The sequence below is a fragment of the Cimex lectularius genome, unplaced genomic scaffold, assembly GCF_000648675.2.
Source record: "Cimex lectularius strain Harlan isolate CLEC.00 unplaced genomic scaffold, Clec_2.1 scaffold2, whole genome shotgun sequence".
Taxonomy (NCBI): Eukaryota; Metazoa; Arthropoda; class Insecta; order Hemiptera; family Cimicidae; genus Cimex; species Cimex lectularius.
Window position 1 is genome coordinate 3,847,394 of NW_019394219.1, and position 27,434 is coordinate 3,874,827.

At 35.3% G+C, this 27,434-nt stretch overlaps 1 protein-coding gene across 1 annotated transcript; it reads left to right on the forward strand.

The window, feature by feature from the left end:
* Positions 1-956: 956 nt before the first annotated feature.
* On the forward strand, positions 957-25,555 carry LOC106666745 (fatty acyl-CoA hydrolase precursor, medium chain-like). Its single transcript, XM_014394143.2, has 11 exons — positions 957-1,193; positions 16,484-16,645; positions 18,230-18,380; positions 22,284-22,472; positions 22,532-22,722; positions 22,779-22,965; positions 23,068-23,157; positions 24,646-24,749; positions 24,816-24,966; positions 25,027-25,147; positions 25,206-25,555. Exons 1-11 carry the CDS (start codon positions 972-974, stop codon positions 25,426-25,428), a joined length of 1,791 nt encoding a protein of 596 aa, XP_014249629.1. The 5' UTR covers positions 957-971; the 3' UTR covers positions 25,429-25,555.
* The last annotated feature ends 1,879 nt before the right edge of the window (positions 25,556-27,434 follow it).

Here is a 27,434-nt window from a genome sequence, read left to right on the forward strand (position 1 = left end):
AAAAACGGACTTGACCACAGTGTGGGTATCATTACATTCAGAGGCTAATGGAACTTGGCCCTTTTTTCACGGTTAGGATTTTGTTGGGGTAAAATTTTTCCTAATCATTTTATTAAATTTTACATCTTCATCGAACTGTCCCTGGCCCTTCCTTGGCACTTCATTTGTCGGCCTCCTCGTTATCCCTATGACCGAATAAGGGTAAAAAGTACAAGTGATACAAGCTTGGTTAAGAAGACAAAACCTATTTATTATTTTCCCACAAAACAAAACTTCTCTATTAGCATATAGACTAGTTTAATAATAAGCTTTCATGATTCTCTTACTAAAGGGTAGCATAAGTATACAAACTTTTCTTCGTTACCCCCAGGTAATTTGTTATAAAAAAACCATGTCTTACTAGATAATAAGTTTACCATCAAAATAAATTTCCTTTCGAGCCAATTTCCTTTTTTTTAAAGTTGAAGGTATCGTAAAAAGATTTTCTGTAGCATTTAAGAATATTAAATCTTGCTGTTAAACGACCGTTGGGAAGATTTAATTTGAAGTTGGTAGGACGGCGAAATCCCCGTTTGTTCGGGCGTGTTGCCAAATAAATGGTTTCGGCCCGGGAGACAGATGCGAAGTCTGTTATTCCCAGCGGCCTCGTCTTTTATTAACTCCCCCTCGGTAAAACACCACTTAAAAAAGAATTAGCGACAGGCGAGTTCCAGCGGGGATAAAAGGGAGGAAAATGTTCAAAGGAAATTTTTACAATTTTTTTGTTCGTTCTATTAAATTTTATTGTTTTATAAATCATTGCCTTGTTTGTTCTATTTTTTTTTATAAATTTGAAATTGAGAAAACATCGTCTTAACCGAGGAGAGGGGCGACCAGCTATCCCATCGTGCTAATTAGGGTTAGGGCACCTCCTCTCTCCCCAATCCTACCCTGTGGGACCCCCTCTCACATCCCCCCGAGTGGGGGAATCGATGGGAGGGAACAGTGTTGCTTTGGGCAACTCAATGGAACGTCCTCTCCTGGTTTTGGTCCTCTTGAAGACCGTCCTTTCTCAGGACTTCGTCTCTGTGCATCTGCCGCAGCTCGGTGCCATCAGAGGATCCACCAGCACGAGCCTATGGTCGCGGACGACCATCTACCAGTTTCAAGGGATCCCCTACGCCAAGCCGCCGTCAAATGACTTGCGATTCAAGGTGATAGACTTTTTATTTGCACATTTTTGGTTTGATTAAAAACGAGTCAGCTCTTCCCAAAGAGGAAACGGAGAAATGATCAAGATTTTTAAATATTCAATAGCAACCAATTCGAATCTGCCGCTTTCGGGGATAAAGCGTGGATGAAGTGTCTGCAAAGTTGTTATGACAACGGGTAAGCTGTACTCGGCAGGGAGTTTGAAACTTCTGCATCCGTAAATTTTAAATGCAATACGCTCTAAAAAAGGTTTGTAACGATGTTCTAAACAAGAGATCATATCAAACTTGCATATTTTCCTCGGAGGGTTATATTCAGATCTGAAGACCGAAAGAAACGTACTTTAATAAAAACGACCAGTGAGAATTTGCGGACCAAAGATGAAATTGCTCAAATATATACTACCTTTCAAGTTGAACATGTTGCTTCATCATTCAATCATCCTGATTTTGTTGGATTTTGTTAAAACAAGTTAAGGTTTACCAGTATGACAAAAACCCTTCTTCAACTAACACCTAAGTAAATGTAAAGTTACTACAATTCGTTCTTAAAATTACAAGTAAAAATTATATAGACTAGATAAAATTTGAACTGATGAACCCTGATCACTTTAACGTTTCCAACTACTCTCGCTTTTTGGTTTCACCCATGGGTGTTTCTGCTTCCCGCCATCTTCAGTGAAGTATTGAAGAATGGTGACACTAATAAAGGCTTGAAGGCAAAAAGCGTATGTGTGAAAGGTAAACTAGCGTAAATAGACCCAGTATCTTCCATAAGAATTGTTTCTTAAAGCATCTCCATAAATATGGCGAAGTGGCCGAATAATGTCGAACTGATTAACACTAATCACTTTAATGCGACCGCCTATTCTCGCTAGTTTACGTTTCACTCACACGACGTCATTAGTATCATAGCTCTTAAGGACTTCACTCAAGGTGGCGTGAAGCAGAAACGTGTTTGAGGGCTGATGATCGGTTCAGCGTGGATTTACCTACGCCCAGACTAACGAACTAACAAACAACACACTTTAAATAAAATTTGTATACCGAGGTTTGTTTGTTCTCGAAGCCTAGCATGTAAAATTCCTTAGGAACGTATTTTTATCTATTTGCCCTAGGAATGCGATCTTGCAAATAAAACATTGTAAACCGTTCATCAAGGGTAATGGGCACACGTCGCCCGCAAGCGTTCAGGGCCATACAGGAAACCCATTTTATCTGCAAGTTTACGTCGGCTGTCTTGTAAAGAAAAGAGTTATAAATAGTCAAATTTAACGAGAGTTGTTATACGTCTAAGAAAATACTGCCTCCTAAAACCCTCGAATCGCTGAATGTACTGTTAGACTGTTATTGATCTTTAAAATTTTCAGCCATCATTTTGTTTTTCGACGTCAATTTATATGTGAAACTGAATAATTAACAATAATCGACATAATTTAACGTTGGGAGAAATTATTTTTCTTTGGAATTTTTCTTTTAGTAAATATCAAAATTTTGGTTGTCTTTATAAGCTACCAACGTAACAATAGTCACAATAAGTGGAAATATCGAGAAAACCTAATAATTATTATTACTTATAAAACAGTACAATTATATACGTACTGTTAATTTGTATAGTTTCGTTAAATTTTTTTATTGATTTTTGTAGATGGATATTTATTTATCTTCATATTCTGTGTTTTCTCATACACAGAAAAAGAATATATATCAGAAGGTCAACAAAATTAACATAAAAAAACTACAAAAACCAGTAAAACATTGTATAAGGTGTATAAAAATAATATGTGCTAAACAAGTTAAACGTCGTAGTTTCTTCAAATTTTCATACATCTTTAACTTTGTTGTTATATTGTTAAACAAACCAGTTCTACTACTGTACGTTAGACAAATTAAAAATACAAACGATTGCACTTATAATTAAATAAATATATTTTTTATGTCCGTTTTATAATAGTGTAAAAGTCTGGTCAATAGTCTACCCTTTGAACAGAGAAGAATCGCTGTGATATATTTTTTTAAATAAATGGTTGGATTTTTATTATTGCCATCGTGTTAGAAAGATAAAGGCCAACACTATTTTATTGTATTTTTTTATTAATTTATAAAAGTAACTTTGTGTTCCTGATTACTAATTTATATAAGCTCAAATCTGCACACGCAAGTACATACATACACGCGTGTAAAGTGGAGCGTATCTCTTCTTGGAGTCCACGGGCAATTCCAGCTTTTGTAATTTATGATGAAATAAATAGGCCTCAAGAATCACCCTAAGATGTTGGTTGTCTGGAGTCAGAACTCGGTCTTGTCTGTCCAGCCGCCAAGGTTAGGCTCCAGGGGCTATCAACACCTAGCTAGGTCAGCCTCAACTGATTCACTTCATACATCCATTCACACTCGTCCTCAGTCTTAAATACATTCTTACTTTATATACATACCATTCTTTCAGTTAGCGTGGTGGAGTACTCCATCACCCTTTACATCTATTGTCTAACTAACATAGTTGAGGGCCCTCTCACAATACATTCACGCCAATAAATACATACACAGTCAACATTACCATAATACATATACAATAAAACAACTCTGTTTCCTCCAAAAATCGAAACGGGGGCCCAGACACTAGTTTACCATGCTCAAGTACAATTCTCACATCGCGTGGTATTCCGCGCTCTCTATAGGGAGCCAAGAATTACACCCTTCAATTAGATGCAACACGTCGAACAACCTTTCTCTTCATGCCGGACACAAATTTGTGTTTTCTGTAAGTTATGAGACAATTTTACCCCAGCTTGATTAAAGATGACACAGAAATTATTATTTTTCCACTAAACAAAACTTCTCAATTAGCAGACTAGTTAATATGCTAAAAGTTACAAAAACAGTATACAAAACGTAAAAACCTGTGCATTGGAAAAAAACAAAAGTAAATTTATTCTGATAAGTTTATTATCAGAATAAATTCCCTTTCGAGACAATTTCCTTTTCTTTGGAGTTAAAGGTACCGTAAAAAGATTTTCTGTAACATTTAAGAACATTAAAACTTGCAATTAAACGGCGTTTTATATACCGATTTCTAATATCGTGAAAGTCAGGTCCATATTCTGTCCCCCCATAACAGGAATAATACATTTATTTTTTATTTATTTTTATATTTATAATTTGCTGGATTTTTGTTCTTGACGTCATTTTAAAAAGATGATGTTTAACACCATTTTGTTATATTCTTTTTAAACCAGGGTGAAATATGACAAGAAAACTTTGATTCTATCCCTCCTTCCCATTCTTTTTTCAATGTTAAAAATTGTATTATATATTGCTAACAAGTTTAACAGTTTTCCTCTTTTCATAATTGTTATAATCATTAGCCTTCATTCAGTTTTAAAATGTTTGTATCATTAGGTCGTACAGTCTTAGAACAATGTAGAGTAATTATATATAAAATTAATTTAATAATAACTTGCACTCACATGCGGCCTCCGTTGTTAGGGTGCGAGGTGGGCTAACAAATTTTTTCGACGTGGCCAGTAGTGCGACAAGGCTGTATGCTCAGTCCTATACTGTTTTCGATCTTTTTAAATTATTTACCTGAATTGTTAGAAGGGGGAATCCGTGTTGGGAGCATAAGAGTTAACATTTTGATGTACTTCGACGACAAAGTATAGTTCCGTTAGCCATATTGCGTAGAAATATAACAATTCTTGATGGTTATCACGCACAGTGGAACTTACAGCTAAATCTTTAAAAATCTAATATTTCAGTCTTCGGCAAAGGTGGTCGTCTTACGAGGTCCGAAAGATGGTACATTAGAAAACCGGAAATCCAGTCTCTAAACGAACTGAAATATTTAGGGGTAACCCTAACTCCTCGTTGCTCATTTCACGAGCACTTGAAGAAGAATGTGTACACCGTCAAGGTTGGAATAAACTCCACGTGGCGTGGTTTGATTGCCCAGGGGAGGTGTTCCACTGTATGATAAGTACCAAGTATTTGACACACTTTCAGGCTCTGCCCTTTGGTACTCCGTACAGTGGTGCTAAAACGCAAAAAAGCGGGAAAAAACTAAGACCCAAGCTGTTTGAGGTAAGTTCCTCAATGTTGTATGTATAGGTTTTTTGGTGCGCAGAATCAAATGAAACTTTTTTTTAATCAATTGGGCCACTGCAACCCGTCCAAAATTGTGGACGGTAGACGAATAACGCTACACATTGAAAAACCAAAAAAATTATTTGGCGTGTTGTCTGCACATGGACTCACTCATAAAAATTTTATCTGAATTACTATTATACACAGTGTTGAAACACGAAGAGTAAATAAGATAAGAACAAACAATGAAAACCTATATCCTTATAGATAATTTAACACTGACCTTGAACATAAGAAGGAAAAAGGAATTAATTTGATTTTTTCGCCAGTAAATCCCGTTTTGAGATAACCAAAATTAAGCTTGCGCATGTTTTTCTCATTGCATTTCTCACTAAAAATTGTAAAATTGCGTTTAAAATAAAAGCTGAATTCAACAGCTTCCCAATGGTCATCGTTTTAATTGTTATTATTTCTATTAGAGTAATTGCTTTTTTGCTTTTTTAAATAATAATATTAAAATTTTGGGTTTTCAATAAAATTGCATACTTTAAAAATTTCAAAAACTATCAGTGAAAGGCTTTCTGCAGCGAACGATACGATATTGCACTTCTTTTCAAAAGCAATTAGAATTGATATACTGATCGATTACAATGATTTGTTATTCCGATAAAGTATAATAAATAATAACTTACAAAATAACTACAAACCAATAACTATAATTATGTACCTTCTACATATATCAACAAATTTTTGCACTTCGTCAGCAATGAAACGAAAGTTTGTGACCCTTTATAGATATACCTTTTTATTAAATATTAATTTCTATCGTTTTATGACACGATATTTCTGATATCTGATTCGGATTCTACACAGTAAAAGAACAGTCACAGTTAAGGCACAATCCTTCAACTATACAGAAAGCGACCAAATTTATGTTTTCGAGATTTTACATTTAATAGGTCTATTTAAAACAGTTGCAAAAAGATAGGCAGAAATAGGCAGCTGAAAACCACAGAGATAGTACATCGATGTGTATAGAAGTTAAAAAAGACGGTGCCAAAACAAAGAACAACGGAGTATTTTTTAATGTCAAAAAATCGAATATTCCTCGAATAGTTTTCCCTCAACTTACCCACCTGATTCCATCCCAACGTTGAATTTTTGTCTTTATCTCATACTTGTGTGTACGCATGGAAAGAAATCAGGGTGAACAAGTTTTTAAAACGTGCCGCTGGTTGGGAGGAGGTCAGAATATAGCTGTATATCTTGCAAAATTTATAATTTTCAGGTTTTAGCAGTAATTATTTTTTTCGATCAATTTTTAACCGTAAAACCATTATTACAGCCTTATTCTCTAGCTGTAAGAAAAGTGAATTGGATTATCGAAATTTCAGTTTTGGGGTTGCTATCTCTACGACCAAGTGGAGAAATGTCAACGCTGTTTTATTAAAAAAATGATTTCCTCTTTCATTTTCCTCCCCGAACCACATGTTACACATAGATCCCTCGCATCTATATACCTTGGAACTGCATTTCGATTATTGTTTTAAAGTAATGATTACTCGGAGCACTGTCTTCCCTACAATATAGCAGAAATCGTTAAAAACAAAATTTCTTGGTTTAAAAGTAGATTTCGTTATGTGAAAGGTTCTCTTTGCAGTTTAATGTGGAAAATAAGTCTATGTGAACAAGGCAACTTAAAAACATACTCAGCTCAATTAGGCAATATTTAAAGGAACAATCTGAAGGTTCTTGTTATGTAGAGCATTAATGGAAGAGAAAAATGGATTTGAGTTGTTCTTTCGTCCGAATTCTAAGGGATGCTAGCCTCTCTTTGCACTTCAGACTGCGATGCGTGCTGCTAGGTTTAAACGGCGTTCCATGGATGGAGCGTCAATGGTGTATCATATGCACTCAAGGCGTGAGGACATGCTTCACTTTCTCGCTGTATGTCCTGCACTCACACTTAAGGCTAAGCTTATTTTCTGTTTCTATTTATAAATTAACATTCAAACATAAAATCAATTATAAAGCATGACTATTGCATAAGGGCACCAGGGGTGACAAAACGTCATATAAAAATAAACCTAGACCTTCTCAATTTGGCTTTTCAAAAATCTAGAAATATAATTGTTCTTTATATATGTTCAATATTTTAATTTTGAAATAGTGCCGATTTAAAGCATTAAGTTCTTATTATTATTACTGACGAAGGGACGTCCTAGCTTCCACAACACACCACTATCATGCACTTATTATATCAATATACCTCAAAACTTCGGTTTTTTCCCGGAGCGGAAATTGTTACAAGTTTTATAGTCAGGTGATCTCTAAAAATGAATTTATTATTACTCACTGTTTTTGCTTTCTCTGTTGTGTCATATAAAAACTCATGTAAAAATGTTTTTCTATCCCTACTTCCTTCCCCACCCCTTCGAAATCCAACATATATAAACATAAAACATCAATGTCTCACTGGCACTCTCAACACGACACACAATAATGACACATCTACACAGAAAACAAACACTTTGATTAAGTAGAAATACTTTCATTGAGTCTAAAATTTCTAGCATTGTAAAAATTCATGTTTTCACTTCCTACATGCATTTGTATAATTTAAACAATGTTTATAAATCCCAGACCCTGAAGATGATCTCAATAAAGATCGAAACGTTGGCACGATAAAAAAAATTTTTCTGAACCTACGTCACACCAGACAGTTTCCACGATCTCCAAATAATTAATAAATTGAAAGTTGAAATAATATCATTGCTGTTAACATTTAAAACACGGAGTTAAACTGTGAGACTTAGTGCTTTGTCATATAAACTTGGCATTGTTGCAAAAATCGTGTGAATTATCGTTATTTCGGTTAGTTTAGCAACGAAAAAAAGTAGATTTACTGGCCTACGACCAATCTTTACAGCCTGCATTATTGTTCAGCGGTTCTTTTAATATGACGGGGCAAAGTTCTTGCGCTCACATCCATCTCGATTTCATAACTGACATCCGGCCGTGTGATTTACAGCTGGAGCCAAACTACTGTGGATAATCCAAACGATAACGGGTATAAATTACGATTCCACCCCCACCCACAAACAAACGGCTTTATAATTATTATCCCTCCAACTGTTGAAGTTGCGCTGCTTGGGAAGGGAATAAATTACTTTAATTGGACCGGCCCTGATACAAACAATAAACCCGAGGGAGTGAATCCTTCGGAATTCTTTCGTAGAAAGCGCAGGTCAACATGCTAAAATCAACAGTGCACGCTTCACGGGTCGACAAAACGTTCAACGCGGGAATCGATACATAACATACTACATGCTCGACGAAAGAACATGTGACCCGTCCTCCGTACCTTTCTTGGGTCGCTTGAAAATTGCACATTTATACCACCCGCAAGGGTCGGTGGAAAATAAATTGCATGCATTTTTTAAAGGGATGAATAATTACTTGGAGCCGTAGTCGGCCCCGAAAAGCTCCTCGAAATTGTATATATTCCATTAAACGGTAAAAACTCGTCTTCTCAGCTCTCCAACACAAATAATAAATGTTTCGTGTCAATATTATTATCGAATTTAGTCATTATGCAATACGTCGATTTGCAATAAAGACTAGGCATAATGTATAAACAATAATTATCTGATAAAATAAAATCCGATTCACCCGCGGTAATCAATTGGATCGAACCGGCAATGGGCCTGACCCGAGAGCATCGCCAATTCCACTCGATTATACTCACGGTCACCACCGATATATTTTCGGTGTCACTTCCGCTGAGAAATAACCTCAACACATAGACCTTTCATTTAAAGACATTTGATTAGCACTTTATTTTATTTTTTATTTATTTTTGTACCTTTTATTAGTAGTTAAAAAACAAATATAAAATATCAATGCATCCAGACACCAATGATAAAAAAAAATCAAACACAATAGTATGTATACAAAATTATAAGGTATAGACAAGTTTTATATTAAAAGAAAAACACGGATGAGGCTTATTAGAAAGAAACTAAGTACTCAGTTCCTATTTCGAACTTTCGAGGCATGTACAACCTATACCAAGACTATGAAACTATAATTATTAATTTAAAAGTTTACGAAATATAATATATATATATATATTAAAATATATTTTAACATAAATATATTTTAAAATATTTTAAAGCCTATAATTTCAAGTTCTGTCAAATTAAAAATGGAATAACATACCAATTTATATAGAACCAGATCAACGATGACCAGTTCTGTAACAAAACTATGCAAAATAATTATTTACCAAGCTATAGTCAAATTGTCTCATATCATGCAGGCAACAAAAAGTTGCAGTTATATTTTTTTGACAAAAGCACATATAGTCAATTGGCAGTGTGAGGAACATTAATAATAAAGTTCTGGCATGAAGCTGTCAGCCAACGGAGATGTGGGAAAGGAGTTGGCCATTGCTGGAACTTTATGTTAAGAAGGTTGCGAGTCCATTGTTTTGTAAAATGGTGTGGAAGATAGGGTGGACGATGGTTTGGTTAATGACGAAAAGGGAGCGCTGAGGATACGTCGGATGACTTTTGATTGAAAGGATTGGGTTCTGTGGATATTGGGAGCATTTGGCTGAACCCCATACCTCGACCCCGTAGGTTTTATTAATGTTTTGTATATCTTTAATTTGTTTTGTACAAGGATTTAGGTCTAAGTTATCTTAGATTGAGTAGTTGTATTTTTAGTGTAGTGTGGGTTCCATGTGAGTCTGCTGTTCAAGTTCAAGAACCCAAGGATAGTGGGATTATTTTAATGTCTTGTGAAGATGAACTCAATTGTTTTATAAATCATTTATTTGTATCCTGTACATAAATATTGCAAATGTGTGTATATATCGTATATCTGCTTTTCTTTATCTCGCACTGGCACTATGGCCAGCACCCGGAGTACGCAGGCTAAGAGAAACTGGCCAACGCTATCTCGATATAAGAGTTAAGTGACGAGGATGTTCTCACAATGGGAGAGTGTAGATAGGACTTAGGCAGTATGGGTTAGGATGAATCAAAAGTTTAGTGTGGAAATCTGGAACACTACCAAAATATCCTCCATGCCTTAGACCTTGTCAAATTCAGATACCTTTAAATTTCATTTTAATTTATCTCCTTAGTCTAATACATTAAACTACCCCATCTTACTCTCGCACCCACCCACCAGATGGCTGAAAAGTTAAAACAAAAATTTACCTCGACACAGTACATATCTAACGTGGACATCCCTGTGCAACCGTAGTTTACGTGCCCTCGCCTTGAAACCACATTCGGCAGATTTACTCATATAAAAATAAAAAAGATAAAAAGGTATGTTCATGTTCATTAAACTCTTAAATTAGTTTTTGTGTGGTTAGCATGAGAGACTCTCACGCCGCGGTCGTGGGTTCGATTCCCACCGTTGCCCCTGGCCCTTTTTTCCCAATAACCCCCCAAATTTGAACACACATATACGAATTTGTCACATGGCTAATATATGCATAGTTCATAACGCAAAAAAAAAAAAAAAAAAAAAAAAAAATTAGTTTTTGAGAAAGGGCATCTCCCACTAACGACCACCCCTTTAACATTAGATAAGCAGATAGAAAAGCGCAAACTGCTCCAACGATAGCTTCTAAATTCTGTAGGGAAGGCATTTTCGAGCTCCTCTGATCACCTCCTCTGTCAATTGACCGTTGTTTTATCCATTCTTATTTTTAGCAGAATGTAAAAAGTGCTATGAAGTTCAATAAAGCACAAATATCATACAAATAAACAGCTAAAAACGAAAAAAGAACAGTTAGCGATTATTGTTTCATACTCCTGACGAAAGGTGATTCGTGAAAAGTTCAACAAAGAAGCTAACTTTTTTTTATATAATTTGTCTCTATCCTGATCGTATGTAAATTCAAAAATTATAATTTTGAAGAATGATCAGTGATTACTAATTAATTATATCGAGCATGTAGAATAAACAAATATGTCTATCAAGTTAAAAGAAATTGACGTTTTTATTTACACACTGCACATTAGTCCATGTACAAACTTTATCAATTATTTTTAAATAAAAATAATAAGTTTTATGAATGTACTGATAGATTTTTATCGATTTCATATTATCATCTCCCTCTATTGTTTAACTACTGAGGTTAGAAACTATTCGATCTATCATCGGGTTAGAAGTTGTTAAGAGACCGCATGAATAATAATATAATTACATTCATCTTTGGAACAGTGTTAGCAGTGGCGTATGCTGAGTTCCAAAGGGTTTCCTATCTCATTCCAGCAAATGTTTGAAATATTTATGAGAATGCACGGTGAGGTCGGAGGCCCTTTCCCGGTGATTGTACGAAATTGCTTAATTACATTGTAACGTCACAGTACTCGTTCTGAAAATAAATATGAAATTGCTTAATTCGAACAACTTGATGAAATAAATTCGTTAAATAAATACGTAGAACAATGGTAGGAATTAACCTTCTTTATTTAAGGCTTATTTAATTATAGATAACCTTTTGGATAATTTTTTTTTTTAAGCAGTGAAAAATTGAAAAATATTTATTAAACACAATCATTCTCAGGTATGGTTAGGGATGGGTGATAGGGGAATGGATGAGCCACTTTGTACAGCTCTTAAACCCACCTCTCACCGCAACACCAATCCACTATGCTGAGCCTTAAGGAAGCCTGAAGGATAACGTCATAGAGAGTAAAATTACCTCAAAAAAAATTTTGCACGTGTTGAAAAAAAGCAAAAACGGGAATGCCCCGGAATATGATAGAATTCCCTTTGAATTCCTAAAAAATGCACCTCAAGAATTGATCTGTGTACTGCAAGAAGTATTCAACAAGATATGGGAAAAAGAGTCAATACTAAAACGTTTTAAACAAAGTATAATTCTCCCAGTATTTAAAAAAGGTGATCCGACACAGGCCAAAAATTATAGAGGAATATTAAATATATAGAGAGAATAAAGAATTGGATAAATAAGCACAACCTACTTAAAGAATCGCAAGCAGGCTTCAGAACCGGATATAGCACGATAGACAACATCTTCAACCTGAACAACATTGTAAAATTATGCGACAAAGAAAGGGTGTATTTATTTTTTGTAGATTTTCGGGCTGCTTTTGACAGTATAGAAAGGAGAGCACTGTTTTATAAATTATCTACCTACGGGCTATCTACAAAGATTATTAACATCCCCAAACTTATTACGCCGGATCAGACGCCCGAATCTGGATAAAAGGTCTGACGAGTGACTTTGCCTGCGAAATGGGAGTCAAACAAGGTTGCTTACTCAGTCCGGTCCTGTTTGCAATCTTCCTTAACGACCTGGAGGACGAACTATGCGGAGGGGTAATAATTAACGGACGAAAAATAAGGACACTAATGTATGCAGACGACATGGTGACGTCTACACCTGCATCGTTGCAACTCATGATAAGGGATTTAGAAGACTATTGCGACAAGTGGAACCTTAAATTGAAATCCCAAATTATGGTCTGGCGGCAGGGAGGCGGAAGACTTAAGAAAAACGAAAGATAGTTCTTCAAAAGTGAAAGAGTGGACTGCGTAAACTGCTACGCAACACCTTGGTATTAATTTCACTGTCCTTGAAGATGAAGCATCACTGCAGAGAGAAGGCCAGCAGCGCTAAGTACGCCGTTAATAGTCTGTGGCGCAAAATAATGACCAACAAGAAGATCCCACTAGAGAAAAAGATGGTGATATTCAACAGCACCCTGAGGTCTGTACTATTCTATGGTGCGCAGGTCTGGGGTTACTTATACTTGAAGGGAATAGAAAATGTACAGAAATACTTCATCAAGAAACTGCTCTGCCTGCCAACTAGTACCCCAAACTACATCCTATATATTGAGTGCTCGGTCACAACACTCTACAGTCACACTTTGAGCCTGCATTTGAAATATATAAGAAAAGTACTGAATCACACACCTGACAGACTGACGCAGTTTTTGGCCGACGTAGTAATAAATAAAGGCATATTATGGCACAGGCAGCTGTCAGAGTTAGGTAGGCTGTACGGTGTAGGAGTAAGTAGGGAAGAACTGAAGTCCTCTAATACCACGGACCTGATAAAAAAAAATGGGAGGAGAGCAAAAGGAAAGACCCGCGCGAGAAACAGCTTACATCACAACTAGTACGTAAGACTGGATTTTCACTTAGGGCGAAACTACATGGAGTGCTCTGATATGACAGCCTATGAGGTGTCTCTGGTCTTGAGGGCGAGGGGTGAATTACTTCAGCTGAACTGCCAACCGTGGAGACAGATCCGCGCCATCATTTGCTCCTTATGTAACCTCAACGTCCCTGAGGTCACTCTCCACTTCATAGGCGTGTGCCCCGTTCTGAGAGAGTTCCGCCAAAGGTACTTTGGGAAACTGAACCTGGATGTAGAAGAAGTCATTGCAATCCTCAACGGAAGGGATAACTGGAGGAAGCTTGTTGTGTACCTTGTGTACCGGTACCGAAAATACCTGGTTGACCAATTCAATTTTTAAAATCAAAGTTCATTCTAAAGATACAAACATAGGGATTCATTCAAGTTTCAAAAATTGTTAAGCAACTCGACAGACGGCTAAGGCCATTGTCAATTCAGCTTTTTCTTTTGAAATGTAAAGTTAATGTAAATACTTTGTGTAAATAAAGCCTTTATTCATTCATTCATAACATGTAATTTAAAAAAAATAGGCAAAGATTAGAGGGTATTTTATTATTTTTTAACTACTTTCCAAACCAATTAACGTTAATTCTGTGATGTTAGAGATCGTTCCTACACCTTTTGTAGGACGTCATCTATCCCCCAGCCGGGATAGAATGGACTGTCTTTTATGAAAAAATGGCAGAAGTAAGAATTAAAATTCCCATGTCCACCATTATTTTCCAACAATTTGGTTAAAACCATGTCGCTCTTCTTCGGGGCAAGAATTCAAGGGTTAGTACGTAGGTATTTTACCTTTTCGCTTTTCCTGATTACTATTATACACATATATGTATGTGTGTTATTTACATTACACATTCCATAACTTATATTCTTCATTTGTGCTTCTATCCCATCTACCTTGGCTTGTCGATACACAGTTGAAGCCTGGAATCTGATTCCTTGGTGCGCCTCGAAACCGCTCTACTACCGACTAACTCAGAATGGACAGGCTTCATTTTTCAGCAAAGACAAAGTCAATTGGCGTAGTGAAGACGAGGACGCTGTTCTTGCTTTTAAAAAGTGCCATTCTTTGGCTTTGTTCTAGAATGATTATCCTCTTGCTTTTTAACTTTTGCCCCCAGGCTGCTCCTCCGTACAAGGCTATGAGCAGATCAACCCTCTTATGTGAGAGGGATAGAGAGAGCCCTAGCATTCGGGCTTAGAATCCATTTTGCTTTCGCTAATGTTTTTATCTTAGGAAAGATACATCTTATCATCTCTGTATTTTTATGGGTTTGGGACTTTACCTTTCCCTCAAAAACGTAGGTATTTTACCTTTTCGCTTATCCTGATTATTATTATACACATATATGTATGTGTGCTATTTACTTTACACATTCCATAACTTATATTCTTCATTTGTTGTTCGGGATTTGTCGTTCTCAAAAGAGAGAGTAACTTTACATTCTACCATCTTATAAAATATCTTCCATGAAAATAGCGTCGCGGGAATCGAATTCTTATTTAAATCTATTCATTGGGGTCCTAGTTTATTTAGCTGAGTGGCATCGTAACAGCTCGGTCTTCTGTGGTCTTACAATGTGCGCTGACTGTTGGCAGGCTGATGTCCTGATGTTTGGGTGGCTTACGTAATATAGCCTTATATTTTATCATATTTCTTAATATTTTATTTAGAAGCAGTTGTATTATGCTAGCATTATTCATTTTTTCTGTATTAGAAGTTTCGACCACTTTTTCACGAAACTCTGGGTCAAGGTATTGAAAAAGAAAGCAAATCTAGTTGCTACTACCAAGCTTTCGACCTATTGAAGGTCATCATCAGGATCTATTTTAATTTCACATTATGAAAAGCATATTTGTACAATTGATTTAACAATCAATATGTAGAACTTAGATATTTAAGGTTGTTTTGTGCTTAATATCTTTATGTAAGGTACTGGTTGAAATGAAAAAGTTAGTTTCACGAGCGGGATTCGAACCCACGACCTTCGGCTAACTTTTTCATTTCAACCAATACGTTACATAAAGATTAATTAATTACAAGAAGTTATTTAGTCAATCGGTCCACGAAACACAATGGATTTAATAAGTAAAACGGAAATATATCTTCTCTAAAGCTCTCCGAGGCCATTTCGTTTGTCGACGAGAATCAAATCCTGATTACTCGACATTTGAAAAATGGCAAAAAGGAGGGAAAATTCGAAAGGTTGATGTCCGAGTGGATCGAAGTCACGATCGCTCAAGTGGTAGAGCAGCGGCGTATTTAGCCGAAGGTCGTGGGTTCGAATCCTGCTTGTGACACTAGCTTTTATAAATGTACAATAATATAATACCTTATTATTACCAATAATATAATACTAATACCTTATATAATGATTAATTAATTGAAAGAAGTTATTTGGTCAATCGGACCACGAATATAATGAATTGTTTTGTAAGTTCTATATAGCTATATTGATAGTAAAATCAATTGTACAAATATGTTTTTCACAATGTGAAATTAATATAGGCTCTGATGATGAATTAAAATAGGTCCAAAGATTGGCGGTATCAACTTTTTTTTTTTTTCAAGACCATCGTGAATATCCAGTGTTTAGGAGTTCTGTTGGTAAAACCTCGTAGTTTGGTTGATTTTATTTTGTATCGATAGTTAAGAATTTCTTTCCAGTAACTATAAAGTTTCCAATTTAACTATTAGCGTCATGCGGGCTGAAGTCTAGGGTGTATCGTTATCATTTATCGTTAAAAGCGATTAGTTTCCCTACTAATTTTGTATCTGTGAAGTTTTCATGTATGATTTCCGGTCGTTTATGTCATTCAAGTGTCCAGCTATGAATGGGGTTGATTGTCATTTGCACTTGGTTTCTGGATGCCTTTTTCCGCTGAGAGGACAGCTGATCACCTATATTTATAAATCAAAAAAATAAATACCATCCCATGCTTTTTGATTTTTTGAAGGGTTTCCCAGAAGGCTGTGCGGTCGTAAATTTTAATTATTTGAACTTTCCAGGAGCCTGTGCCCCCAGATCCATGGGAAGGAGAATTGGATGCGACCCACTTCAAAAGACAATGTCCTCAGATAATCTCAGAGCAGGACATGGCCGACATAAAGTCCCGCATGGAATTCGAGGACTTGGAAGATTGTCTTCACCTCAATGTGTACACTGTTCAGGTTGGTGAAAAAAATTTCTAAACAAAATTGTCTTTTCATTCAAGATACAAAAACCGAAATGAGGAACTAGATAAGAAGACAGATTAGTCTATTATAAATTACCACGCAATGAAAATTTGTCTTATCTAAACCTTACGTAATGCACTGTTGACATTAAACATTTCAAACGTTTTAATAGTATGATGTAGTTTAGAGATTAGTTGAAAACTTTATTCCGTATTTCTTTGACTGATAGTTTATCATTGAAAAACTTGAAAATAAAATAAAATGGTTATTCAGATATCGTGAGATGCGGGCGGGTGTGATGTAGGTTTCAGAAAAACATTTTCTTTATCGTGTCAACGTTTCGATCTTTTATTGAGATCATCTTCAGGGCCTGGGATTTACAAACAATGTTTACATTTAACAAATACATTTAGGATGTGGAAAAATGAATTTATACAATGCAAAATATATTTTATATTCAAACAAAGTATATCTACTCACTCAAAGTGTTTGTCTTCTGTGTAATTGTGCCATCCTTGCGTGTCGTGTTGAGAGTGCCAGGGAGATTTTGCTGTTTTATGTTTATATATGTTTGGTTTTGAAGGGGTGGGGAAGGAAGTCGGTATATAAAAGACAATTTTGTGTAAGGCGTCGGCTTCTTTGAAGTGAAAAAAGCCGACAAAGGGGAACAATGTGTTGGTAATAGTTCGGCCAGATTATCCTTTCAGGATTATATAGAAAGGGGATAAATAGGAAAAGGAAAGCTAAATTGTTGGAAAATTTGACTATGTGAAAAGTATTTGATGTGTGGAATGTAATGTAATGATATATGTATGTTATCTATATTGTATTTGATTAATGATATGGCGTAGCTGCGACTGTGTTTGCATGTATCTGTTCAGTAATTGATGCTGTGTTTATCTCTGTTGATATAAACCATTTCTAAGAAATTACGTTTATATTTGTTTTGTTCTGTATGTAATATTTTTGGATTTTTGAAGTCAAAATTGTGTTGGTGTTCAAAGTGGTGGGTAGCGAGTGCTGTAGGATTTTGCTTGGGTTTTTTGCAATCATAGATATGTTGCTTTACTCTCTTGTCCAGATATTGGGATGAAAGACCGATGTAAGTTAAACAGTTGATCTTGTAGATGACGTCAGATTTATTTGTTATTGGTATGGGATCTTTAACTTTGGAAAAAAGTGTTTGGATTGTTTTATAATTTTTGAAAGCTATTTTGAAGTTATCGGACGAGAGAAATGTGTTTAATGACGGAACAGAATACAAACACTTTGAGTGAGTAGAAATACTTTGTTTGAATATAAAGTATATTTTGCATTGTATAAATTCATTTTTCCACATCCTAAATGTATTTGTTAAATGTAAACATTGTTTGTAAATCCCAGGCCCTGAAGATGATCGCAATAAAGATTGAAACGTTGGCATGATAAAGAAAATGTTTTTCTGAAACCTACATCACACCCGACCGCATCTCACGATATCTGAATAACTATCGATTAACGGTCACTAATCTCTACACATAAAATAAAATTTGCATCTTTTTTAAATCTTAAATAGTTGCTAAACCAAAATGAATTCAGATTCCAGGGAAATGTACGAAAAAGATGCCGGTGATGTTTTATATCCACGGAGGTTCTTTCAGACAAGGATCGGCGAAGGATTTCAGGCCGAACTATCTCTTGGAGGAAGACGTCGTCCTTGTTGTCATCCAGTATAGACTTGGCCCTTTAGGTAAATTTCAAACTTTAATAATAATACTATCCACTGCTCATGTAACTAGGATTCTGCCAGAATACGATTCTCCCCTGGAAATTGAATTACGGTTTCATTGATAGGCATCATTTCTATTCTTAATTTAACTAGTCAGCTAAATTATATTGAACTGGGTGAGATAATCTAAATCTCCTATCTAAATCACGAGCACAGTATCCGCTCTTTGCTGCGGATACATTATTCAGCACCTTTCCATCGACCTAAGCTTATCCAAAATTGTGAGATTTCCTCCTGTGTACAAAACGTCCAAACTAACAAATCTATTCAACAAAGACAACTCAACAACAAATTCAACAAACAACATTTTAAGAATTACAACAGCATTGAAGAGCATGACCATAACAAAACATAGACAAAACCAACTTGACGAAAATGCCATACACCGTAGCGTTTGAATTTGGAGACAAAGTTAGATGGAGCACGTTAGTTTGCTGTAGTTGCTCAAGGGCTACCTTTCACAAACGTTTTAATGCTTAAATTGTATCTAACATACAGTACATACATTCTGTAATGAATTCATAGGACTGGTTTTCTTCTTATATTCCGATTAAAGCGATTGTGCAACAAGACAGCTCTTTGGTTTTTCCTATTCACAATATACAGCCGACCTTCCAGTTCTCCATAAGAATATTATGTACGCTTTTGCTGACGACATAGTTAACTTGTCATCTAACCTTGATCCTTCCCTAGCAGGTCATAACATTTAATTCCATTTAAAACTTATCTAGTCTTAGCCTCGCAAAGAATAAAAATGAATGATACTAAATCCACCTAGATCTTCTTTACTCTCTGAAAATCCATTGTTCATTTCAATGCCGTCACACAAACCCCACTACTGAAGATGTCGAGAAGCTTATTCCTACAAGTAACGAGTAAATTGAACTTGAGCGTCACTGAAATGCCTTTTGCGTCTTTAGGTCTTTGAGGTGATAACCTCGTAATTTGGTCACTTCCGATCATTTTGACTAGCTTATCGTCGCTGATTTATACTTTCAGTCACATTCAGTTATAAAATTGCAAATCATTCAGGCCTTGTTCCTGACCACCAGTTCGGCTTCCGCCACTACCACTCCATACCAAGTCCATAGCTTTGTAAATACCATCGCTTTTTCTCTTGAGTTATAGTACCGTCCAGCTGTTTTCTTGGACATTTCTCAAGAATTTTACCAGGTATGTACACCTGGTACATACACCACATATCCTCAAATCTTACTTAGCGGATTGTCGCTTTCATGTTACCCAAGGTCATTCTACGTCTGCTATTTTTAGGGTGGTCCTCTCAGGTGAATACAGGCACCATTCCTCTAAACAATCTACACTATTAACCTTCCGTTTACCGCAATAATTTCTATTCGCCGATGACCCGGCTATCCTCTATCCTCAGAAATCATGAAGAATCAAGGTTGGCGAATACAAAATACAGCACAAGCAAAAAGTCGATTACCATTACGTCCATCGCACAGAAAGAACTGATATTTCCCTTGTATCCTCTTTAGGTCTTTAGGGAGGTAAATATATAGTTTGGCCTTTTCCGATTATCCTCACAGTCACCACTGAAGATGGCTAAAAGCAGAAACACTTCTGAAGACCAGTCCAGCCAGAAAAGGCAGACCAACATGATGGATAAAGTTCAAATTATATCATCCAAGCTTTCTACGGCTGTACCAAAAACTATTCGCACTGAGTTTGTTCAAACCCATGGGGATTACAAATGATGTGTTCTTTCCGACTAAAATTCCACCTCTTAACCTCAAACGAAACATGCAAAAATTATATTTTTTCTATACACTTATAATTATAAATATGTAATATTATTTTAGCCAATGTACGAAATAAATGACCATCGGTTTAGGTCAATCAATCATAACCACCCCAAATTTATCTTTCCCGCAGGACGACCTAAACAAGCATTGTATATTTTGTAGAGTGAATTCTGCTTAAATTGAGATAAGGAATTTTAATTTAATTATATATTAATAAATCCTCCATTCCGCAAACAAGTAAAATACCTAGTAAAATGCCTGTAAAATAGGCAATTATGCAGCCTTAAAGGGGTAATTTGCATCCTCTGCACGACCCTCGGACACTGTTTTAAATAAATCTATTCTATTTTAATTATAGTAGCATGAAAACAAAACAAGAATTATTCGACTCATCTTACATACGTAGCACAATTAAACAAAAACATCAAGCAAGAGCTCAACAGACGCGGAACCCATCTGAACAGTGAATATATCTTTTAATTTTTAAATCCTATATGACAGAGAGTCTGCCCCATTTCTCAAGGGACTGCCTTTTCTTCATACATTCCCATCAAAGTGGCTGTCCGCCAGGAAAGCATCCTACAGCCTTTCCTATTCACAATTTACACAGCTGACATTCCTGATCGCCGCAACAATATTATATGCCCTTTTGACGGCATAGATATCCTCTCATCTAATCCTGATCTTAATCCTGATTGCTCTAACTCTATTTAAAACATAACCAATTGTGGCCTCGCAAATGGAGAATAAAATTAACGAAACTAAATACACCTAAATCACCTTTTACTTTCCAAAAATCCACTTGTCTGACCGTCTAATTTCAACATCGTCATACACCAACCACTGAAGTGAAGTCCATAGCTTTGTAAATACCATCGCTACCACCCTTGAGTTGAAGTATTAATCTCCGGCTATTGTTTATAAGGGAACATCTCTAAAGCATTAGACCGGGTATGTTCATTTATTCATAAATATATCGTAATTAATATAACAATATAATACTAAGTTTTACTGAACAGTTTTGTTTTTGTGATTTTATCTTAACAGAAAGTGCAACAAAAAATAATCAGAGATGAGAAGAACGTCTTAAAGATATAAACCAAAATGTCATATCTATGATGGTTAAATTAGATTGCCCCCTCATCTGTACAGTATCTTTTTCAATCGTCACATTTACAAATATTTTCATATTCAACCGCTGTAAATAATTACAAAAACAATAGCCGTTAGCCTGGGTGATATTGCATCGGAACCATTATGTAAACTAGATATGACCTAAGATTTTGCCTCTATTCCGCCACGGCACGCAAAAAAAGTGATAACAATTATTTTATTATTTATTCGATATAAAAAAAGAACAAATAAAAGCCAATCAGTAGATTGTAGAAATCGGTCGTCGGTATAAAAAAACAATTCAACAGTTTAATTCTGTACTGAAAGCGATACGGAATCTGTATATTCAAACATTGCGATTCGTTTATTTATCTTGACTATAAATATGCCGTTCTGGCATTTCCGGCATATTTAACAACGACTAACAGAAGATAAGCAAATTACACAAAAATAAAAATTATTAGTCAATGATATGCTCACTCTTAAAGAAAAGAAGTTTGTTATGTTTGGCATCCTAGTGGAAGACTCAAGTTGAATAGACTGTCTGGGGTCTGGTTTTTGTCTCTGATATATTTCATCTCCGTCTCCTCTTTACTATGAAAGAAAAATACGATCCAGATAATTTACTCTAAACCGTCTCTCATGAAAACAACTGAACATTAACCATTGAAATCTTTTGGATCCATGAACAAGATATTGCCACATTGTTGTCAAAGATTAAACGAAGTCGAGCATCACTGGTCCCAAGAGTTTTGATGTAGGTGCGAACAAATCGGAAACTTTAATAAATATATCGTTAAGTTTAGTCTGTCAACCTTTTTTAATTTGAAGTTATTTTCTTATAAATTCTGCCTGACTGTGTTGTCTGTCAGAGGTATGTCAGCATTTCGGATTCTTCGGTGCATCTTTTCATTCCAAATTATAGATTCATCAACCCACAGATCTTATAAGGAAATCTCACAAAAGTAAATAAAATCTATTTCAGGCTTTCTCTCATTACAAAATGATGATATCTCTGGCAATATGGGACTTTTGGATCAGCTCCTCGCACTTGAATGGGTCAACAAGCACATTTCCAGCTTCTGCGGTGACCCGGACCAAGTGACAATATTCGGACAAAGTTCTGGCGCTGCTGCCGTTTCACTTATGATCGTGAGCCCTCTCGCCAACGAAAGTATGCAGACGTATTTTCAGTTGCATTCTAAGATATTAAAATCATCTCTCTTATTTCAGAGTTGTTCAACAAAGCGATCATTCAAAGCGGGTCCAGCTTTTGTCAGTGGGCTGTCGACTATAATCCTGTCGAGAACGCGAAGAACATTTCACGTTTGGCAAACTGCAGCACCGAAGTTGATTCAGAGTTGTACGCGTGTTTAAAAAATCTGAACGTCTATGAAATCCTCATAGCCCATTCAAACTTCTTGGTAAGTCGGAATCTCCAGCAAAAATAAATGCATATCATTTTACATTTATCATTTAGAGTAACGTATTGGACAAATACGAAGAAGTCATCACCGTCTCTGGAGGAAACCACGCTGTGATACAGACCGCGGGGAAAAAGCGATTCCTCACAGAAGACCCCAGAAAAAGCTACGCTTTGAAGAAATACATGAAAATCCCGACGATGATTGGTGTGACAAAAGATGAAGGTTCCTTCATTGTGGGGAGTAAGTTGCGAAACCAAGTTGCATTTCTCTTAAGATTTGTCTTTAAAAAGCCACCCCTTTGCTGCTAACTCATGCAGAATAATCTTAGTACTTTTGTTTAAGATGTGTACGACTTTCTACTTGATGGAAACATCACTGGAAAAGAAGAAATGTTGCGAGACATGCTTGTTGAAAGCGCTGTTAAATTCAGTGGTAAGAAACCGTATTATTTTATAAATTCAACATTTTCTATCTAAAGATGTACTAATTTGAATACTTGAATATATTGACTTTATGTATTTAACTACAACTATTTAATTAATATGATAAATATTTTCCGAAATAAAAATGAAAAGGTGGAGTTGATATTTTTATATATGGATTGAGATGAAGTTTGGCATGAATTGAAATTGAACTTGAGCTTCAACTGAGGTTGAGATCTTGAGTTCTTTGAGGTTATAACCATGCAATTTGATTGTTTCCTATCATTTTGTTCAGCCTATCCTCGTTGATTCAGTGTTTCGCCATCACAACCATTATTAAACTAGAAGCCATTTAATGCCCTAAGCCTTATCCCAGATACCGGTTTGGCTCCCGTCACTACCACTCCATCACGCACCAATTCCATAGCGTTGTAGACAACATCACTACCACCCTTGAGTTAAATCAGTACTGTCCGGGTGTCTTCCTAAACACTTCTCAATCAAACCTCCCACTTACCTCTACTATGGAAATATTTCAAACACTCTCATATCTAACCCCACAAACTTCTCAATCATGTCTCCTATAGACCTATTGCCCTTCTCCCAGGAATGTCCAATTCTTCAATTATTTCTTCAAAAACGCCTAATACCTATCCGAGATTTACATACAACCATTCCTTTGCAACTTGGTTTCCGTTCTTGCCATTCCTCGATTCAACAATGGTTTATGGTTGGGTTGTTGAGACTCTGGTTGGGTTGAAACTTCTCTGACTTAGAAAACAGAATGTGCTCAAGTGTGTTCTTACACAAACCCCAAGCTTTTGACTCGGTCTGGCACTCAAGACATCCTTTATAAACTTAAACTCTTTCTACCCACTTTATTAACTTATCCTAGACTCCTATTATCCTATTAACTGACCTCTGCTTCAAAGTAAGGTATGGCAATGAGCTCTCTACGGCAAGATTGATCCAAGCCGTCCAACAAGGGAGCATTCTTAGTCCCAACCTCTATACTATTTAGACTACTGGTCTGCATTACATCTCAACACCATACCTACAACCTACAGATGATACTCCAATTTTATCCACCTAACCTCCAACCTACACAAGCCACCTTTAATATCCAAGGGCACCTTGAGCTCATGAGTAAAATCACTCAAATTACATTAAATTTAAAGTTATGTTACATTTATATGTTTATAACAAGGAACGACACATGTTAAATACTTAGACAGTAAACTGACAAAGAATCCGTATGACATAAGCAACAAGAACTAAACAGATGAAGAAGACAACTGCAAAGATGTCTAGGCCTGAAAGCAATTTTATTTAGGTTTGTGGTATTACATGTCTACAATAATAGTGATAATGATGTATACATTGAGAGGTCTCAATAAAAGCAAATTGTTTCTGTTATATTACCTTTTCCTCCATTTCACCTAAAACACTATTACATAATTATTTTATACATTAAAACTTTAAAAAATGATATTTGTAGGTATTAAAGATCCTTCAGGGCTGATAACTGATATTTTCACAAAACAGTTTTTCAAGGAAGAAGACTTGGGTAATTTCATGGCGATGGTGCCAGGTCTAGTAGATGTACGTGCTTGATACGAATAAATGCAACTCTGTGCATATCAGGAAATCTTAAAAAGCCTTTTTCAGCTCTGCGGAAGCGCCCTTTTGAAATCTTGTGTTTTGAAACAAGCAAGACAAAATTTTAAGGATGGAAATACATACCTCTACACATTCAATTATCGAGGACATTTGACAAAATTTGGCTACGGGGTCGAGGTCAATTTTCCATTTTCAGGAGGTATTGCTTTTTTATAACTGATCCGTACTTGAAAATGTTTGTATAATGTCATTTTTTCAGGAGTGGCCCACTCAGATGATCTCATATATCTGTTTCCTCACAAAGATGGCAACTTGACACAAAGTGAGATGCAAATCGCTAAAACTGTCGTTGAGCTGTGGACGAATTTCGCCAAAAATGGGTATACAGCATAGATTACAATTGTCTGATAATGGATAATTTATTATAATTATTTTTAGAAAACCTGTCCCAGCGACGAATGTAAATAATTGGCCACCAATGGTTAATCAAGACGGTCCCTACCTCATAATCGACAAAGTACCCCATATTGGGACATCATTTGTAGATCAGTATACAGTAACAATAAGAGAAGGCCTTGATACTGATGCTGCAGCAATAAAACACACTTCCTTAGCCATTTTATTTGCAATTGTTATAATACAAGCAATTGAATTATTTTAAGTCAAATAATTTATAATCAAATTGTGATACAAAGAAATATATAGATGCATTCGTACATTGGTAATACTAAATTATCTAATAATGTTGGGTTGTAAATATATATTTATAGTACTGTTATTACCTTAAATGTGTATATATATATATATTTATTAATTAACCATAGAAAATTCAAGAAATTATAAAAGTATCTTTGTATCCCTTACTTTTTCTTCTTCAGGTTTCAATAATTAAAGCAACATTTTTCTACACATTAGCAAAAGTCATTAAATTTATTATAAACTGTCTATTTGAAAAATATAATGGAACTGAAATGAGACACAGCATAGAAATTACTGCAGCTTCCATCAAGTGAAACAGGATAAAAATAACCAAAAGATATGAAACAGAAATAACATTACTGAAATAAAATACTATGGAAATGCTGGTGTTATTACAAACTAAAGGCATACACATAACTATCTAAAATAAACTCAAAACATAGGAGGGTTCGAATTAATAGAAAACAAGTGTAAATATATTAAACAAAATTTTTTGTTTGTATTTTATTTCTTGTTTTGAAGCCAACTCAAGGGGGATAAATCTATAGGCTTAGGAATGGATTAGAATGCAAATCCATGATTCGAGTGCAAACTGTGAAGTACAAGTTTTACCTACAATTTTATTGAAATTAATTACTTTGTTTACACTCTGATATATTTGAACATCAATCAGATATCAAAAACAGCCCAAAACAAATGAAAACTCAATGTTCTCACCAATATTACATTTTGCCTTCATACATTTTTTTCTTTACAGTACAATATCAAACAGTGAATGTCAATAAGTTAAGGAGCAAATTGTTAAATATAAAAGCAACTCGTGCTTAACCAGCAGTTTCTGTTCAAATTCAAGAATTAAGCTCATAAACCTCTAAATAAGTGAGAAAACACAAAAAATTTAAAGAAAAAAAAACTTTTGCGAATTTGTTCCTGTAGATCAATCCTCCTGAGCCAATTGGCTCAAAAATTTTGCTTGTAAACCTCAAAATAAGCGAGAAAAATGCAGACAAAAAAAATTGTTTTATGTATTTGTACTTGTTTCGTATATAACCAATCTTACCAAGTCAATTGGCACGAAAATTTAGGTCACAAATCTCAAAATAAATGAGAAAAACACAGACAAAAAATGTTCTTTTTACATATTTGTACTTCTTTCCTGAAAACTTAATCCTTCTGAGCTAATTAGAATTAAGCTCATAAACTTCCAAAAAAGCAAGAAAACAAGAATTTAAAAAAAAATCTTTAAATATTTTTACTTGTTTCCTATAGATTTAACCTTCCCAGGTCAATTGGTGCAAAAATTAAGCTCATAAACCTCAAAATAAGCTAGAAATACTGTTTAAAATATACTACTTCCAAGTCATGAAATTTAGCCAAGATTGGTTTAAATTAATATCATTATGAAGTGTAAAAAAATCATTTCCAAAAACGCAAAATTCAACCCCCAGGGGTGTTTTTCCATTTAAAAACCTCATTAGGCATACATGAAAAATAAAATTTCGTAAAGTAGTTGTATTATTAATTTTAATTTATTTAACATCATTTAATTTGCAGACGTTAAATAAACCTCAAAAGATATAATTGATTAAAGTTTTTAAATTTTAATTTATTTAACATCATTTGACTGCGATCGCTAAATAAATTTCTACTCTCTTTCACCAAAATGTGTTTCTTATCAAACTCAACAGATTGGCAAAAGAAGCACCATGTAACGCAGAAAAATTAGAAATTTGTAAAAACATAAAGAAAAAAAATGATCCAATGGCACATTGTATTCCTGGAGGAAACCATCCAGGTACTAACAGAACGTGATGCAATTTGGCAAGTACCTGCATGTTCAGCATAGTTGGTGTTGGTCATAGTCCGTTGGTGATTGGTATAAACTCTTCTGCTGACCTATTACAGCAAAAAGAAACGGTGCAAAACTACTGCTTCATATTGTAAAAATTTATTACTCATAACATAAAC

Coding starts and splice junctions, on each gene's coding strand:
- LOC106666745 (XM_014394143.2), top strand. CDS start 972: ATGGGAGGGAACAGTGTTGCTTTGGGCAACTCAATGGAACGTCCTCTC. Junction 22,723..22,778: donor TAGCCCATTCAAACTTCTTG/GTAAGTCGGAAT, acceptor TTTATCATTTAG/AGTAACGTATTGGACAAATA. Junction 25,148..25,205: donor ACGAATTTCGCCAAAAATGG/GTATACAGCATA, acceptor AATTATTTTTAG/AAAACCTGTCCCAGCGACGA.